The 17,113-nt window shown below is 26.2% G+C and overlaps 4 protein-coding genes across 4 annotated transcripts; 3 read left to right on the top strand and 1 right to left on the bottom strand.

The window, feature by feature from the left end:
- Positions 1–201: 201 nt before the first annotated feature.
- LOC128953046 (peroxidase-like) lies at positions 202–2,886 on the top strand. Its single transcript, XM_054298544.1, has 8 exons — positions 202–461; positions 632–1,182; positions 1,348–1,449; positions 1,519–1,801; positions 1,902–2,196; positions 2,260–2,531; positions 2,605–2,805; positions 2,863–2,886. Exons 1-7 carry the CDS (start codon positions 262–264, stop codon positions 2,783–2,785), a joined length of 1,884 nt encoding a protein of 627 aa, XP_054154519.1. The 5' UTR covers positions 202–261; the 3' UTR covers positions 2,786–2,805; positions 2,863–2,886.
- A 721-nt stretch (positions 2,887–3,607) lies between these two features.
- LOC128951287 (putative mediator of RNA polymerase II transcription subunit 26) lies at positions 3,608–7,494 on the bottom strand. The gene is made up of 7 exons (XM_054296537.1): positions 7,486–7,494; positions 7,145–7,220; positions 6,753–6,830; positions 5,702–5,935; positions 4,903–5,273; positions 4,060–4,830; positions 3,608–3,988 (listed from the first exon to the last, which is right to left on the bottom strand). The coding sequence occupies exons 1-7, from the start codon at positions 7,492–7,494 to the stop codon at positions 3,608–3,610; spliced, it is 1,920 nt and encodes a 639-aa protein (XP_054152512.1).
- Positions 7,495–10,101: 2,607 nt separating this feature from the next.
- LOC128952412 (uncharacterized) lies at positions 10,102–11,358 on the top strand. Its single transcript, XM_054297809.1, has 5 exons — positions 10,102–10,132; positions 10,302–10,368; positions 10,499–10,680; positions 10,923–10,958; positions 11,019–11,358. Exons 1-5 carry the CDS (start codon positions 10,111–10,113, stop codon positions 11,333–11,335), a joined length of 624 nt encoding a protein of 207 aa, XP_054153784.1. The 5' UTR covers positions 10,102–10,110; the 3' UTR covers positions 11,336–11,358.
- A 482-nt stretch (positions 11,359–11,840) lies between these two features.
- Positions 11,841–12,952, top strand: LOC128951286 (3-oxoacyl-[acyl-carrier-protein] reductase FabG-like). Its single transcript, XM_054296536.1, has 4 exons — positions 11,841–12,179; positions 12,239–12,514; positions 12,588–12,691; positions 12,757–12,952. Exons 1-4 carry the CDS (start codon positions 11,907–11,909, stop codon positions 12,950–12,952), a joined length of 849 nt encoding a protein of 282 aa, XP_054152511.1. The 5' UTR covers positions 11,841–11,906.
- The last annotated feature ends 4,161 nt before the right edge of the window (positions 12,953–17,113 follow it).

The raw sequence follows: 17,113 nt of genomic DNA, 5'->3' as shown, positions 1-17,113 counted from the left end.
ATTACAATTTTTAAAGACTATTTGCATCATATTGTTTAAAGTAAAGAAATAAATAAAATGTTATTTAGTATTTATTTAACATTATTAACATTTTTATCTATCAATTGTGATGATAATGATAAATTATATCACAGTGTTTTTGATGAACATTTACATACTATAGAAACATATGATTATCGTAGAGAATATTCTGGAAAATTATCGAAAATTTATTCACAATATTTACGGGACAATCTGTTTTCAGTAAACTGTTCAAAACAAATGGGACGGACATCTGATATAACCGATAAAGATATTAATGAAGCCATTCAAGTGGCCGACGAAGAAATCAATAGTTTATTAAAATTTGATGAAAACTTTTTAAAAAGTAGTCCAAACTCTAAACTATTTAGTGCTTTCATATACAAGGCTAACATTATAGCAAAATTCAACGAAATTGTTACCAAAAAGTTGACACAACTGTAAGTTTTCTTTTCTATATACAGTATAATACTTTAAAAACTATTACACTTATTGTATACTCTTATACAACTGTTAGTTTGATTTATTAAAAGAAATTTTGAGACGTTTTTTAATAGTAAAATATCTCTCTCTCTCTCTCTCTCTCTCTCTCTCTCTCTCTCTCTCTCAGCAAATGTATAAACAAATTTGAATCGGAAATAAATTTCTCACTAAAAAATACACCAAAACGTGTGACAAATAATGGCCAGTACTGTGATATGAACCGAGACATCAGTGATAGTGTCCGATGTAATCCTGATTATAAATATCGACAAATCGATGGTAAATGTAATAACTTGAAGCAAACCAATTGGGGATCAGCTTTCCATTGTCAGAGACGACTATTGCCACCGGACTATAGTGACGGTGTTAGCGGCCAACGATTGACCAGCGATGGCAGTCCACTACCTATCGCTCGTTTCATTAGTACAACCATAGGACACGAATATGATGTGTATGACCGATACCGGAGCTCAATGCAAATGGTTTGGGGACAGTTAATAGCACACGATATGGTCAAAACTTTGCAATATTTGGGTAATACAGTTAAATGTTGTCCACCAAACTCAGAGCATCCCGAATGTCTGAAATCATATTTACCGCCCGATCGATGGAGTATTGCATACAACCAGACCTGTAAGGATTTATCCCGATCTACGGCTTGCAACACATGTAGATTAGGTATTAATTTTTAATATTATTTTATATACCCTGTAGTTGACTATTTCAATTTAAACACACGACAGAGTGTATGTTTGTGTAAAATAATTAGAAAATTTTGTTATTAATTAGTTGTTATTTTTTAAAATTTTTAGTAATTTATATTTTAATTGAAAATTGATCCAGGTGCCCGTGAACAAATGAATGCACAAACATCTTATTTAGATTTATCGATGGTTTACGGTTTTGAGGAAAGACAGGCAATTAAATTGAGGACATTTGAAAAAGGTTTGTTTATATATTTATTATACAGTTATCTATTTATATATGCATCTCAATCTATGTAATTGATTCTAGGTAAATTATTAACAAATAAATCGTTGACATCTAAATCGCCTATACATCCAATGGTTGTATTGCCCGGCGATCAGGACCACTACGATTCAGGTCGTACGTGTAGTGTTAAACCTGACCGGCCGTGGCTTAACTGTTTCAAAAACGGTGACGGTATGCGTGGTAATCAACAACCATTAATAGCGACCATTACTTTGACATTTGTTATCAGACATAATCAACATTGCAATGGTTTGGCTAAAGTCAACCCTCATTGGACTGATGATGTTTTGTACAGAGAGGCCAGGTTTTGAAAGTTTACATAAAAAGAAATATTTGATTTTAATATTTATTTCATCAAATTTATAATAAATTGATTATTTTTTTTTTGTCATTTTTAACAATAGACGTCTATTAGAAGCTGAATATAATTTCATTAATTTTGATGAATATTTGCCATCAATTCTTAACAAAGATCTCATGAATTATTTTAATCTTAACGTTAAGCCTCGCGGAGAGTATAGTGAGTATAATCCAGATGTAAGTCCCGATACGATCAATGAAGTTCAGGCCAGTGCTCTACGGTTTAGCCATTCAAACATTAACAGTGTATTTCCCGTAATTGATAAAAATCCGTTAAAAAGCAGTTCAATAACATTGAGATACGAGTTTAATCAAGCAATTCAACTATGGGAGGGAAAGGTAGATACAAATTTAACTTGTTATGTCTAAAGTTGATTACCATTTTATTGATATATTGATCAGGCAAATGGCATATTGAAAGGTATATGTGAAGATAGACAGGAGTTAACTGATTTGAACTTTGTTGCCGATGTTAGAGAGCATAACGAAATGCGTCTGTGCTCTCCCGGAATTGTCGACTTATTTAGCATTGATATATCCCGGGCCAGGGATCATGGCATACCGGCTTATATTTATTTTGTTGACTATTGTACGGGTCATAAGATAACACATTGGGATGATCTGAGACAATATATACCGGACAATCTGATTAAACAATTGAAACAAGTTTACAAGTGATTAATATTGAAATAAATTACTAATGATTGACTCATTTAAATAATATTATTTTCAAACTCACATTTATAGAGATTATAAAGACATTGATCTCATAATCGGTGGTCTCGCGGAACGACATATGCACGGCTCAAACATTGGACCGACATTTGCCTGTATGATTGGCATACAGTTTTATCATTTGAAATTTGGTGATCGATTTTATTTTGAGCATGGTGATCAAGCTGGATCATTTACCATTGGTATTCATTAGTTAATATACAGTATAGTACTGTAATAATTATAATAATAATATAGAAATTATTTCCTAATTTATATTTATATATTTAGATCAATTGGATAATATCAGACACACGGCATCATTGGCTAACCTATTGTGCAAAGTAACCGATTTTGATGAAATTCAAGCCAACCCTATGTATATCCCATCTAATTATAACCGATATTTAGAGTGCAGTCATTTAACAGAGATTAACTACAATTTATGGAAAGATTAGTAATAATAGTTAATATTTGATTTTTTTAATAAATTAATTAAGTATATCATATTAATATTATAAAAGTTTTAAAATAAAATATTGCAATAATTATCATGCTAAAACTACTTTATTTGAAAAAAGTTATTATTATTTTTAAAAATAATAATAAACATAACAAAACATAATTGGACATTAGATTATTACAAATAATAATACAAAAATTGTACATGGTAAATTATACAAACTATTTGAGCATTTTATCGTACATTTTGTTTTCAATTAATTATATTTGCATTGAAAATAACAAAATTAAAACAATACTACAATACAAACAAATGTTTTTTATATGAATCAAAATATACAAAAATTTTAGTATTAGAGTAATAAACTAAAAAATGAACATTTTTTGAAAAATTATTAGTTTATGTGAACACAATAGTTATGAAAAAATATTTGATTAATTTTTGTTTGTTTGATTGAACACATGATTAATTACTAAATTTAGTTATTTATTTAATTTAATAAAAAACACAATTACTTTAATCGTTAGGCCATTGAAAGACAATACTACAGTATTTTCAACTAATTTTTCATTTTCAAACATTGATTACACTTTTAACACCCGAATTGTTGATCAATAGACTCGGTCTCTGTTGTTGTTGTACTTTCTGGTCAACTGATAGCGGGTTAATACGGATATCTTGTTGTGGTTGTCCGCGATTTATGAAAACCGACAAATCTTCCGGCACTCTTATGTTTTGTACTCCTTGTAGACCTCCCTGAACGTGCACCTCCTGGTCAGCAGTGAGTGATGTCACCGACGGTACTTGTTGGCCAACTTGTTGTGGTGTGCTTTGTTGAACAGGAGCGTCGACTGAGTACTGAAACGGTTGGCTAACAATTGTCGGATTTTGGCCATTAATTGAAGGATTTTGACCAACAATTGATAAGTATTGGGGAACAGAGGAACCCGAGACCTATACAGTGAATAATTTATTTAAATTAAAAAAAATGTTTATTCATATAAATCATATAAAAAATTACTGACCACTTGATAGTACTGTTGAATATTAGAGACTGGGATCGACTGTTGCTGTGGGCTATATTGTGTGGGTTGTTGTTGGCTAATATAGTATTGTTGTTGTTGTTGTTGCTGCTGCTGAGGGATCTGATAGGTGACTATTTGCTGACCACCAGTAGTGCCCACTTGTTGAGGTTGTTGTTGTTGTTGAATGACAACCTTAATGTCGTGTAGTTGTGGTACAACCGATTGGCGAACGTGTTTCTGTGTGATGACATCCGATTTGGGTAATTCATGTACTGTTTGTTGTTGTTGCTGGTGATGGTGTTGTTGGATGTGTTGGTCGTGACCCACATGTCCAGAATGGTCTATCAGTTTGTTATCGACGGCTGCATCATGTCGTTGATTGATAATGAAAGGCTGTTGTTGTTGTTGTTCAGTCAGTGAAAACACTTGAGGAATCTGTTGTACAAACTGTTGCTGATCCACAACTGGTTGTCTCTGGACAACCTGTTGGTCAACACCTGATAGGACGGACTGTTGATTGTAATCGATATTTGACGGATAGAAGGGCTGAATAAAGTACTGGTAGTTTTTGATACCCTTTACGCCACTTAGAGGAGTCTGAACTTGTTGTTGTTGTTGTACTGGTTTGCGGATCCATTCGCGGGGAAGGGCTGGTTGAAGTCGCTGTTGTGTTTGTTGTTGTTGTTGAAATACTGGTTGTCTTTGGATTACCTGCTGTTGAACTGGTCTGATCTGGTATTGGATGGTTGGCTTTCTAACACCGAGAGGGGACTGTAAATGGCATTTAAAGTAATAGATAATATCAGATATAAGATTATAAGAGGGCTTATGTTAATCGCATACCACTCGCTGTTCTTCAATATGAATGGGTAATCCCTGTTGTTGTTGCTGTTGTTGTACTGTATGGTAGACAGAGTGTTGTTTGGGCACCACTTGTTGTCCATAGCCGACAACAGATCTGAGCAATGGTCGACCTTTGATGGCGTACTGTTGTGCAACCAATTGTGGTTCAACCAGACGTCGCTGACCACTGACCACTTGCGGGAACACGTCTTGTGCGTCGTCCTGAACACCTTTGAGTGCCGCAGAGCTGAACAAAACAGTCGGTTCATTGACCACTTGTTTCTGGTTATCCACTAATTTGCTATCGGAGTCATCCTTAGGCTCGACCTCTACTTTCGCATCATTTACTACTGGCTTCACGTCTTCATTGACTGTTATTTATTAGAGTTTTCATATTTATATAATGTGTTTATACTGTATTTATATATTAGTAAATAAACTTATTTTTTTCATTTAAATCTTAAATATATTTAATCAATTTATTAAAACTTAATACAAATAAATTAATATTTAAAGTTCTATAGAAAAAGATAAGAATCTTGTTTTTAAAAAATTATTTATTAACCAAAAATATTTATGTTATGTAAAGTTTATTAATTATAATTATAACTACTGTGTTTATATTTTTGAAATAAAAAAATAAAAATTAATATTATAATTGCAAAAAAACATCAATTATTATATTTAATGTTATTATCATCAAACAAAAGCCGCCGACACTCAAGTATGTGCTAAAAGGGTTTTTTCCACTTAATATAGTGAAAGTAAATACATAGCAAACAAACAAAACAATTCATACCTTCCTCTCTGGCCTCGACTAAGGCGTCGTCAATATTGAGATATCTTTGTTGATCTCTTTCCGTGAGAAACGGTTCGTTTCTGATGGGTGTATAGGTCAGTGGTGCCGGCTCTACATATATGGGTTCATTGGGATTCCAAACCACTGGTTGAGGTCCAACTATCGGCACATTATTGTCTACCTGTGAGGTTAGACCATCTTTGCCGGCCGTGTATTTGACAATACGCAGACCACCTTGAACAGTTTAAATAGTAATTTACTATTAGTACAAATAGTAGTTATTATAAATTACTAATTAATTATAATTTTTAAATCTTTTAAAATACATATTAATTACTTTTATTTTTTTATTTACAAAAATTTTAGGTAAAGTATAGCTAATTGATTTTTTAAATACCTTACAATATTTGCAATACAATATTTTTTATAAAAAACAAATAATTATTTATTGAAATAAAAAAAATATAAAATTCAATCAATTATATATTAAAAATTTTCCAAACCATTATTTAATATAAAATTGCCAAAAAAAAGTAAAATTAAAAAATCATGATTACAAAAGTATGAAAAAATAATATCTAATAATTATTTTAAAATAGATTTTTTTCTAAAATAAAACTAATAGTACTATTTTAATCTCATTAATATATGTATAAAAATATTTATTATGTATTCATTTCACGAAGATCTAAGTCACGGGACATTAGAGTAGACACTGATTGATTAAATGAGTGAATATGTGAGTGAGTGAGTGAGTGAGTGAGTGAGTGAGTGAGTGAGTGAGTGAGTGAGTGAGTGAGTGAGTGAGTGAGTGAGTGAGTGAGTGAGAGAGAGAGAGAGAGAGAGAGAGAGAGAGAGAGAGAGAAAGAAAGAGAGAGAGAGAGAGAGAGAAGAAAGAGAGAAAAGAAAGCTTATTCTGTATAACATTGTGAAAGATTTTTGTTTAAAATTAATTTTTTTCCCAAAAAAATAACTGACTTTTGAACAAATTTGACAAAAAATCTAACCTTAAGTGTCACTCTTTATTATTATAAAATTAAACTGAGTTTACCTGACGGGTCCTGATAGCCGTATTTGCCGTACACTAAGCCATCACTGTTGCGGATCTCATCCCTGAACTGTCGACCCTCTGGTTGATTGTTATCGAAAAAAAATTGATACGAACCGTCGGCATTGATTTGAGAGCCGTATTGTTGCAGAAAAAAATATAAAAATTAAATTTTTATTATTATAAATAAATATATGATATTATTTTTTTACAAAAAATAGATTATTTTAAATTATTTTTTTTGTATTAAAAGCTACAAAACACCAGTAATAAAGGCAATTATCTGTGTTATGTAATACTTAGCTAATTGAAGGTTACATAATAAAGATTATGTGCTTAATTAACACACGTTTACTTAATAATATAAAATATACTTATGGTTTTAATATTGTAACCTTGCGGTTGGGGTATGGGCTGCTGGAGAGGTGTGGTCGCCAAACATACACTTACCAAAAGTGCAACAATTATTAACTAAAGATTTTAGAGCAAAAATAAAGCAATTAATTTGTATTAATTTTAAATAATAAATAGATATTCATTAACTAACGAAAAAAAGTTTTTTAAATAATTAATTAGTCAAAATTAGATCATATTTATTATTATTAAAGTTATTAAATAGTTAACATATAGTATTATTATTAACAATAAGTATTATATTATATAAAATTAAAATTAGAGTATACATTATATTTTTTTTATTAAATAATAATAATAAATAAAATGCTTATAACTTTACCTTAAACATTGTTATAATAGTCTATTTTATTATTCTGATAAAAAAAACACAAAGAAATATATTTATATATATAGTTTACTAAACAAAATTGAAAGTCAAGTTTAAGGCTAACCACTAATTTCAAAAAACACAAACAACAACTGTCTCCTCGAATTTTTTAGTGATACTATTTATATACCTGTGCCCCAAACTAACTGATCCCCCAGTGATGAGCCGGTATGATGTGCACTGTGTGTATATTTTTAAGTTTTTTATTTGAAAATCAATAGGAAAGTGGTTTAGTCTTCATTAGGTTTTTTTTGTTCAAAAAATATTTTTTTATGCATTTCATAGCTTAAAGCGATTTGTCTCAACGCTATTGGACTAAAAAACTTAAAAAGACATTTAAAATAAAAGGAGAGTAAAACTATGGATAGTATTTAATTGGATGGGAGGACAGTCATATCAGTGACTTTTATTTTATATGTAGGTATGAGCCGGTGAAACCATGCAATCCTATATTAAACGATACAAAATCTTATTTATTATGACAGATTAAGCATCCGATTATATAATATTATAAAATATTTTCAATTTTTATTTTTCATTATTATTTGAATATAATAATTTAGAAAAATATAAATTCAAATAAGATGGTCTTAATATTATGATAAAATAATCTACTAAAAAAATTAATAAATGAGTCAAATATTAAATAACTAAAGATTTTTTTAAAATTTAAGCTTTAAGTACAATAAAATATATTATACTTCATTTGATTTATATGTTATAAATAATTATTGATTAGTTAATATATAAATTGTATTCTAAATGACGATAAATTTTTTATATTATAAAAAAGTTTTATATCATATCTCAGTGAATATATAATAAATTTTATTATGAATACATACTTTAATATTTAATTAAACATTTATTACATTTTTGTTTATTTATTAAATATTTGAAATTATTATTTTTTAACTTATTTTAATAAAAATAAAAAGTTTATATTAAAATAAATAGATAGAATAATCCTAAAACTTCATATTAATCTATTATTTAATGTTTGTCTATTTGCTTATCAACTAACTATTAAAAAATCAATGCATTTATGTTGAAAAAAATATTTGTTATTATAAAATATTTTTGGAAATTTTGAAATAAATTTAACATTTTTTTGCTAAACTAATAGTTGTTTGCCTTTCATGACATTATGTTTGACTAGTGATATATAAGCCCTCAAGCAATGACAGGTCAATAGATCAGCTCAACTATCACTAGTGATATACATTCAAAGTGCAGACAGGTTTTTACAACATTACACATATATATTGCTAAAATTACTTTCAAATATTAATATTTATTTAATATTTCAATTTAATACTATTAACAAAAGTGTTTTAATTAAAATTAAAAAATATTAATAAGACTATATATTGAATATATATATATATATAACTTTCAAAATTATACATATTTTAGTATTATTTGTTTTAATAAAATATTTTATTATATATTTAATCGATTAGAAGTATTGTTAAAATATTATGTATTTTCTAAATGTTATGACTTTAATTTTAAAAATTATCACTAATAATAAAGTGTTATTAGGTAATACAATGTATAAAATACATTAATGTATTTAATCACACAGTATATTTATTAAATTATAACACTGTATAAAATTCAAAGTCAAGGTTATCACTAATATTATCAATATATATATAAATGACATTGATGAAAAAATCGATTATTGATGTACATGCAAAACAAGTTTATAATAATCATTTTCCCCTTTTTCTATTAAAATATAAAAATTTATATTTCTAAAAAATTAATAATAATAATATAATATTAATAGTTTAAAAGATTTTTCTACAACTGCTAATTTAAATTATCTATTATTTGTTGTACTAACTAATCAAAATAATATTTAATTATATAATAGATTTCCAAAAAAATATTTAAGCTAATTTTAACATATTTTATAATTTAATTTTTATCTATTTTTAAGTAAACAAAATATTTCATATTAACTAAAGTATTTAAAAACGATTATAATAACAATAAATATATATGAAAATTTTTTAAATATAAAATTAAACTATTATTAAGTTATAAATAATGCAAAATAACATTTTAAATCAATTTATAGAAGTTTTAATTATTATTTAAATCTTATAAAAAACCCCTTTTATAATTTTAATATTATTTCTTTAAACTTGAAAATTATTAAATTAATCTAAATATAAATTCTAATATAAATATTATAATATACAGTATATATAAAGAAATAGTCTATAGAGATTAGTGTATAAATTATTTAAATAATTATAAGTAATAACAAATATATACCAAATTTCTTTATTAAGTATTTAATATATTATAAAAAAGATTATAATTTAAAATTAATAACTAAAGCGGAACCTAAAGTTAAATACAGAAAATAAAATATTCAATAACCAGAATATGAATATAAGTAATGTATTCAAAATTTATAAATAGACCAAAATATTTTGAAGTTAAAACATTTGAGTTAATTACTGTTTCAATAACTTAATTATAAAAATGATAAATGAATTATTAATCACGATTTTTCAAATATTATTCATAATAATATCAATTTCCGTAAACACATATATAATGACAAATAGTGATCAAATCGGTAAATATTAATAATAACTAAAATACGTTTTTACTAATAATTATATAAAAAATGAACAAATTACAAAAAACGCTTAAAATATATAATATAGGAAATTATTAGCAAATTAATGTGTATTTTGTGGAAAATTTAATAAAATATATTAAATGTTATATTTTTATTTATTCAGATATTAAGATAAATACGATTGAAAATAATAAAAATGGTTTATTTAAGAAAATACTTTACAATACTCGGTATTTTATTTTATTTTAATCTAAATACATAAATATTTTTTATAATAATTAATTTAAATATATTTGAAAATTTTATTATATTTATTAAATTTATGTTTTGTGTGATCACTAATAATATGTTTATCATAAGTACTCCCGAAGATCAGGAAAAATTGGCGGACAAAATGAGTGACAAAATAAAGACAACAATAATTAATGACAACATGTTTGGCCAAATAGTGACCACTACTCGGACTCCGCAAACAATTATATCACATAAGAGTACAATTTATCCATTATTTTTGAACCAAACGATGTCTAACGATATATACTGTAAGTATTTTATCAAAATTATATAAATATATTTAAAGTAATATCTAATAATATTAATAAACAATTAGATTAAATAATTTATTATTAAGTACTTAGAAATTTTTTTAACAATAATGAATCGGTCGATATTTTAAAAGTAAAATCAATTAAAACTCATCGTATGTTTAATATTTGTTTTAAAATTAATTAATAAATAATTTTCTCATAAAATTTTATAATTAATTTTTAATTATTATTTTTAGCGAACAGTACATTTGCAATGAGTGCTATGGCTTCGTGTAAGTTAGCATTTAGTAAATAGTTTTATAAATTAATATAAGATATCATTATTTTTTTAGTCAAAACAATTATAAGCAAAACATTAGAATTTGGTGCAAAAATTAATCGAAATGAATATCAAAATTTTTTTGGACGGTTTTATGGTTTAAGCGATTTTATTATACTAACGACATGTCAGCACCAAATGAAACAAATGTTTTCAACAAAATCTGATTATTTTCTGACTCCAAGTGAACTCTGTATCGGTTATTATAATTATATAGTTTTTAATTCATTTAATAATCAAATGCGTGAAATGTCTGACAAAATAACAAAACTTGAACAACAAGTTAATTGTTTGCATCAAAAATATGGTTTAAATCAGTGTTTTGACTAAATTTATAGTATTATTATTTTTTATATAGTATTTCAAATTTGGATCTAATTTAATCAAAGATTTTATAAAAATTCAATCAATTTTTATTAATTTTTTTATTAAGTTATTATAAATTACAATTACATTCAAAAAATTATTCATTACTTAGAACTCATTTTTTAAAAACAAAATATCTATTTATTTAATATTTTTTTCAATATAAGATTATTTTATTAAAAAATAAAATGTGAAATTTTATAATAAGTAGTTTTATTTTATTAATATTCTTATTATTTTATAGAAAATAATAGTGTCTAAAATATTTTTTAAAAAAGGTAAATCACCCATGGTATTTTTAGAAATAAAATATTACGTCAATTTTTATAACAATATATTGTGATTTTTACAATGCAATAGTTATAATGAAAAAGATTAATAAATATTACACAATAAAAAATATATAATTGAGAAAAAATTATTATAAATAGTGATTCTTATTAAAATTTTTTAAAAAGTTATTATTAAAGTCTCTTTTTTACAAATAATAACTTTGAGTAAAATATTATAAAAATTTTTAAAAAAACATAAAATAATGTATAAAATATTTGTACTAAGTTTGTGTGTATTTACGATCACACATACCGGTGCCTATGAGTTCAGCGTCGATGATATCAATCAAATACAAAATGCCCGCAATTTTACCGGTAAAGTAGTGCTGACCACCGGCTCGAGCAACGGTATCGGTAAAGGCATTGCTAAACTGTTTGCACTGTTTGGCGCACAGGTAGTCATTCACGGTTTGAATGCTACAGAAGTATCGCAAACGGCTGTTGAGGCACAAGAATTATCGCCGAAAAAGCTTAAGGTTTGTCAGACATTGTAATGATATTTATATCTAATGTTTACTACCTATTGATTGAATAGCCTCTTGAATTGGTCGGCGATCTGACCAAAACCGACGATTTGATTAAGATTTTGACAAAAACTATCGATGCTTTTGGAAAGTTAGATATTTTGGTCAATAATGCCAACTATGAGGGAGTTTTGTTTGCAAACAACGACAACATTACTCAAGTATTTGACGACACTATACGTAAACATTTGCGATCGTTTCTAGAGCTGACACATTTGGCGGCACCTTATTTGGAGGACACTAACGGCACTGTTATTAGTACGGCCAGTGATTTATCAAACAATCCGGTAATGATTTTTTTGTTGGACTAATTGTTACATAACTTTAATTACAATAAGCAATAATTGTTTTGATGTTTAGCACACTCTTGAGTTGGCTTATATGGTATCGAAAGCCGGTGTCGATATGATGACCAAAGTGTTGGCTCAGGAATTAGGTCCTAGAGTTCGGGTCAATGCAATCAGGTATGTCTTTATCTCATTTTATTATTTATTTTATAATCAATAGATTGTATTGTATATACATATAGTCCAGGTTTGACTCATTCAGATGACTACACACCCAATAATTTGGATAAACAATTGATATCTCATACACCACTCAAACGTATGGGTCATCCATTAGATGTGGCAAAAGGTGTCATATTTTTGGCTTCAAGTGAAGCTAACTTCATAACCGGTGCTAACCTTTACATTGATGGAGGACTGGTAGCTAACTCACATTGAAAATATGATAATTTTATTATTTCAAATATTTTAGAACATAGATATATTTTCTGTAGTTTTTAATAGTTTTTATAATTATTACCGAAATATTATATTGATATTAGTTTATTATAACTGATTATACAATAAATAATAATTTAAAAATAAAGCATATTTTAAAAAATATTATAAATCTATTTTTAAAAGTAAAGACTCAATAATTTACAATTCATTTAAATATTTATAACAACTAAAATTAAATATTCTCATATTTATTAAATATAATTATTTGTTATTAATTTGAATTGAGATTTATTTATTGTATTTATCACAAAACATTTTATAATTTTTAAAAAATATTACTAATATTATAATACTTTATTAAAATTATAAGTTAAATTAAGTTACAGTTTTGTTAATAAATATTATGCTTTTAAACAGTAAATCATTTACTATATGTATTAAGAGTACAATTAATTACAAATTTATAAAAAAAATCATTAATAGAAATCAATAGAAATAATTTTAATTAATTTTTGAAAATAATGTAAAAATCCTATTAATAAGAATATTATACTGTATTTATCCTTTAAAAATATGTTCACATTTTCGTGATAGTCTTTTATCAATGTGTGCACAATAACTATTGAACAAACCATCGATAACATCCATATGTCTGTCCAATTCATGTCTGTCCAAACTTATGTCCAGACAAAACAGTTCAGTAATAATAAATCCAACTAAACATGCTACATTATAATGTAGACAATCACCTGCTACCTTATTGACCAGGGTCATAGTGTGAACCAATGAGATTCTATGCAATGGCTCCAAGTGTTCACAGTGTTGATTGCAATTTTCGATAAGTCTATCCCGATCATTTTTGGGAATACATTTACTGGAAATACCCCAAAACGACTCGAAACCTGTTTTGGGTAATAATGGTCCAAATAATTGGCCGAACAAACTGATGGGAAAGTGACCACCATTTTTACGACCACTGTTTCGGTCACAATCAGACACTTTGAGTTTGGGTACTTCACCCAGTCGTGGACCGGACAGTCCGCTTGATTCACCGGTTAGACCGGCTTTTGAATTACGATCGGACACGTCTACTGGTGGCAAATTGCCCTGGTCATTGTCACTTTTTAATAAATGACTATGATCAAATACAATAATTACAATCAGAAAAAATGATTTAATTGAATCAAACATATTCAACAAAGAAATATAACAATAAATTGTTTTATGACTTTAATGGTTATAATTATAAAGTATTAAATCTATTCAATATTTTTTAATACAATTATTAATATAAAATTTTTAATTTATAATTAATTTTTTTGTTACCACTAATTCGTGATAATATTTGAAACATTTATTTGCAGAAATTTCTTATAGTTTACATTTTTATAGATATTTTTTTTTAGTTTCATTGTCATACTGTTATTTTATAAATATTTTACAATATTATGAAAAATTTATTATTTAATAAAATTTATTAAAAATATGCACAAACACATACACATATAAACATTAAAAGTATAAATCATTAAAAAAATGTTTGAATATTCTTTTTAAATTTATTAATTAATTATTTAATAAATCATAAAATGTAAATACAAAAAAACATTAAACATAAACTTGTACAATTTTGAATTTTTGTTGTTTAGATTTAACACGATTTTGGTGACAGTTATTATAGACAAGGTTAGCCACCACCACAATGACGGCCAGTCCGCCGATTAATATGATCATCAGCTCATACCACAGCACACGACACTTGAATAGCATATCGTCGCGGATGAAGTCATCGCACCACTCGTTTTCATACGTGTTCTGTGTATCAATGGTCGACCGGATCACTACATCCAGATCCTCTACATTGCAGACATCACGCGCTTTTTTAATCACGCAAAACATGTAATCCCAGAGCGCGCAACAAAAAGCGCGTTCACCTAATTCTAGGTTTGCTTCAAAATCCAGTTCCCCCTCAAACTCCCAATTATCCCGTGCGTCGTCCATACATGAGTCCAGTGATGGCTGCAAATCATCGGTACAGTTGAGACCCGTTATGTTAACATAATAATTGACATTTTTGTCTAAATTATTGTCATCATTGATTAGATTCCATTTATAACAGTTAGTAAAAGAAAAATAACAAATAAATATTAAAATTAAAATGAAATTTTTCATTTTTTTTGTGTGTTATTAACTAGTTTTTAATTTATATAAAATATTTTTTATAACAAAAACTTTTATAAAATACATCAATGTTAATATTAATTTCTACAATAAAATTAAAGACATTGAAAACATTGTAAACAGTATTCATGTGATAATATTGTATAATAAAAACATAAAACATATATTTTGTTGTAAATTAAAACTCTAATTTAGACAAATTATTTAATAAACTTTAATTAAAAGTTTGTAAATTTTTTATTTTATTTTATTGAGAAAAACGCCTTTCTACTAATTAACTTTTTATAACTATGATAATAATAATTTGATAACAAAATATATAATGTATATCTTTATTATAAAATTAAGGTAAATTTAGAGCTAACTTACAATCAAAACAGTATAAATAAAAATATTTAATTAAAAAAATACAAAAAGTTTATATAATACAAAAAATTAAAATGTTATTTTTATTATAAATAATAATAATTAAAAATAAGTATTAAAAATATAACTAACATTTGATTGAATAACATTACAATATTTAAATACTAAATACTAAATATATTCTGCAGTTGTTTTTAATATAATAAAATACATCAAATATGTAGACTTTAAAACTATTTAAACCAATTTTTGATATATTTGCCGGTTTGTCGGCACCCGACCGACACACCAGACATAACATTAATGGCCACAAAATTGAACTTGCTAATTTTGCCACTATCGTTAAGTGCCTGAGCGAGTATAGCACTGGCAGTACAGGCCTGTCTGGACCAACTCACACCATATTTTACTGATGTCACAAAATTTTCACAATTATTTGTCTGAATAATATTACATATAATAATAATAATAATAAGTTATTAATTATTTTATCATATTAAGAATATGATAAGTTTTATTTAATATTTTATAAAAACAAAAATTATTGAATATGAACTAGCTAAAAAATGTTTACCAATAGTTTATAGCCTCTATTAGTACCACGAATTTTACGCAAATATTCCAACAGTTCATTCGTTTCGCGCACCGGTATGTCTCGTATAGCGAGCACCTGTTCGGCCAGTTTTTGCTGATTATTTACCCGACACTGACACGACTGGCCCACTATATCGCCCAGTGGTCCGTAGCTAACTGTTCCGCGACCATTGCCAGTGTCTATAACTTCATAGCCCATGAGTTGATTTTCGGCAATAGCCCAGTGCTCGTGATTGCCTCTATTGATCTCAATTAGATCTCCCGGTGCTATAGTGTGCTTCATTAATTCGTATGGCATATAGTTTGGCATTATTTTTATTAATCATAAAATTACATGAAAACAACAATTATTTATTTAAAAAAAAAAAACATAACTATCGACAAAATACTATCATAATTAATAAAATGTGATAAACTTAGATAAGTTTAATAAGTATATTAATATACATATTATTTTTTATATTATTTTAAATAGTTTATATAGAAAAAGTAATTATAATAATTAAACTAGGTGGTTCAATTTAATTTAATATTATTAATTACTATACTGTATATCATATATGGTAACTACGAGTTACTAATATAACATATGAATGATGTAAACATTGATATTAACAAAATTGTATATATTTTAGAGTTTATAAATATAACAATAATTATTAAGCAGTTTTTAATACAATAATATAAATAATATAACTTATTGTACTGTACTATACAATAATTGTACATGTACAATTAAACATTACTTTTAGTAACAAATGCGACATCTTTGATATAATAATATTAATAATATTTAAATATAATAATTGATAAAATAATATAAAAATAAATACTGTATTAATACTGAAAGTAATATAGTAGGGCTTTCAATCTATATATTATTTTAGTTACTATTATTAGATTTAATTAAAGTTTTATATTGATTACCAGATTACTGACAATTACCAGTTTTTCTAAGTTTATAAATCTATTAAAATATATTTGATTTAACATTTTATTACAATGTAATTTTGTTTA

The sequence above is a fragment of the Oppia nitens genome, unplaced genomic scaffold (genome assembly GCF_028296485.1).
Source record: "Oppia nitens isolate AA-2021 unplaced genomic scaffold, nextdenovo-longstitch-racon4-pilon3 scaffold1_pilon_pilon_pilon, whole genome shotgun sequence".
NCBI classification, from domain to species: Eukaryota; Metazoa; Arthropoda; class Arachnida; order Sarcoptiformes; family Oppiidae; genus Oppia; species Oppia nitens.
The sequence above is the reverse complement of the archived record's forward strand: the minus strand, read 5'-3'. Positions and strand labels throughout refer to the sequence as shown.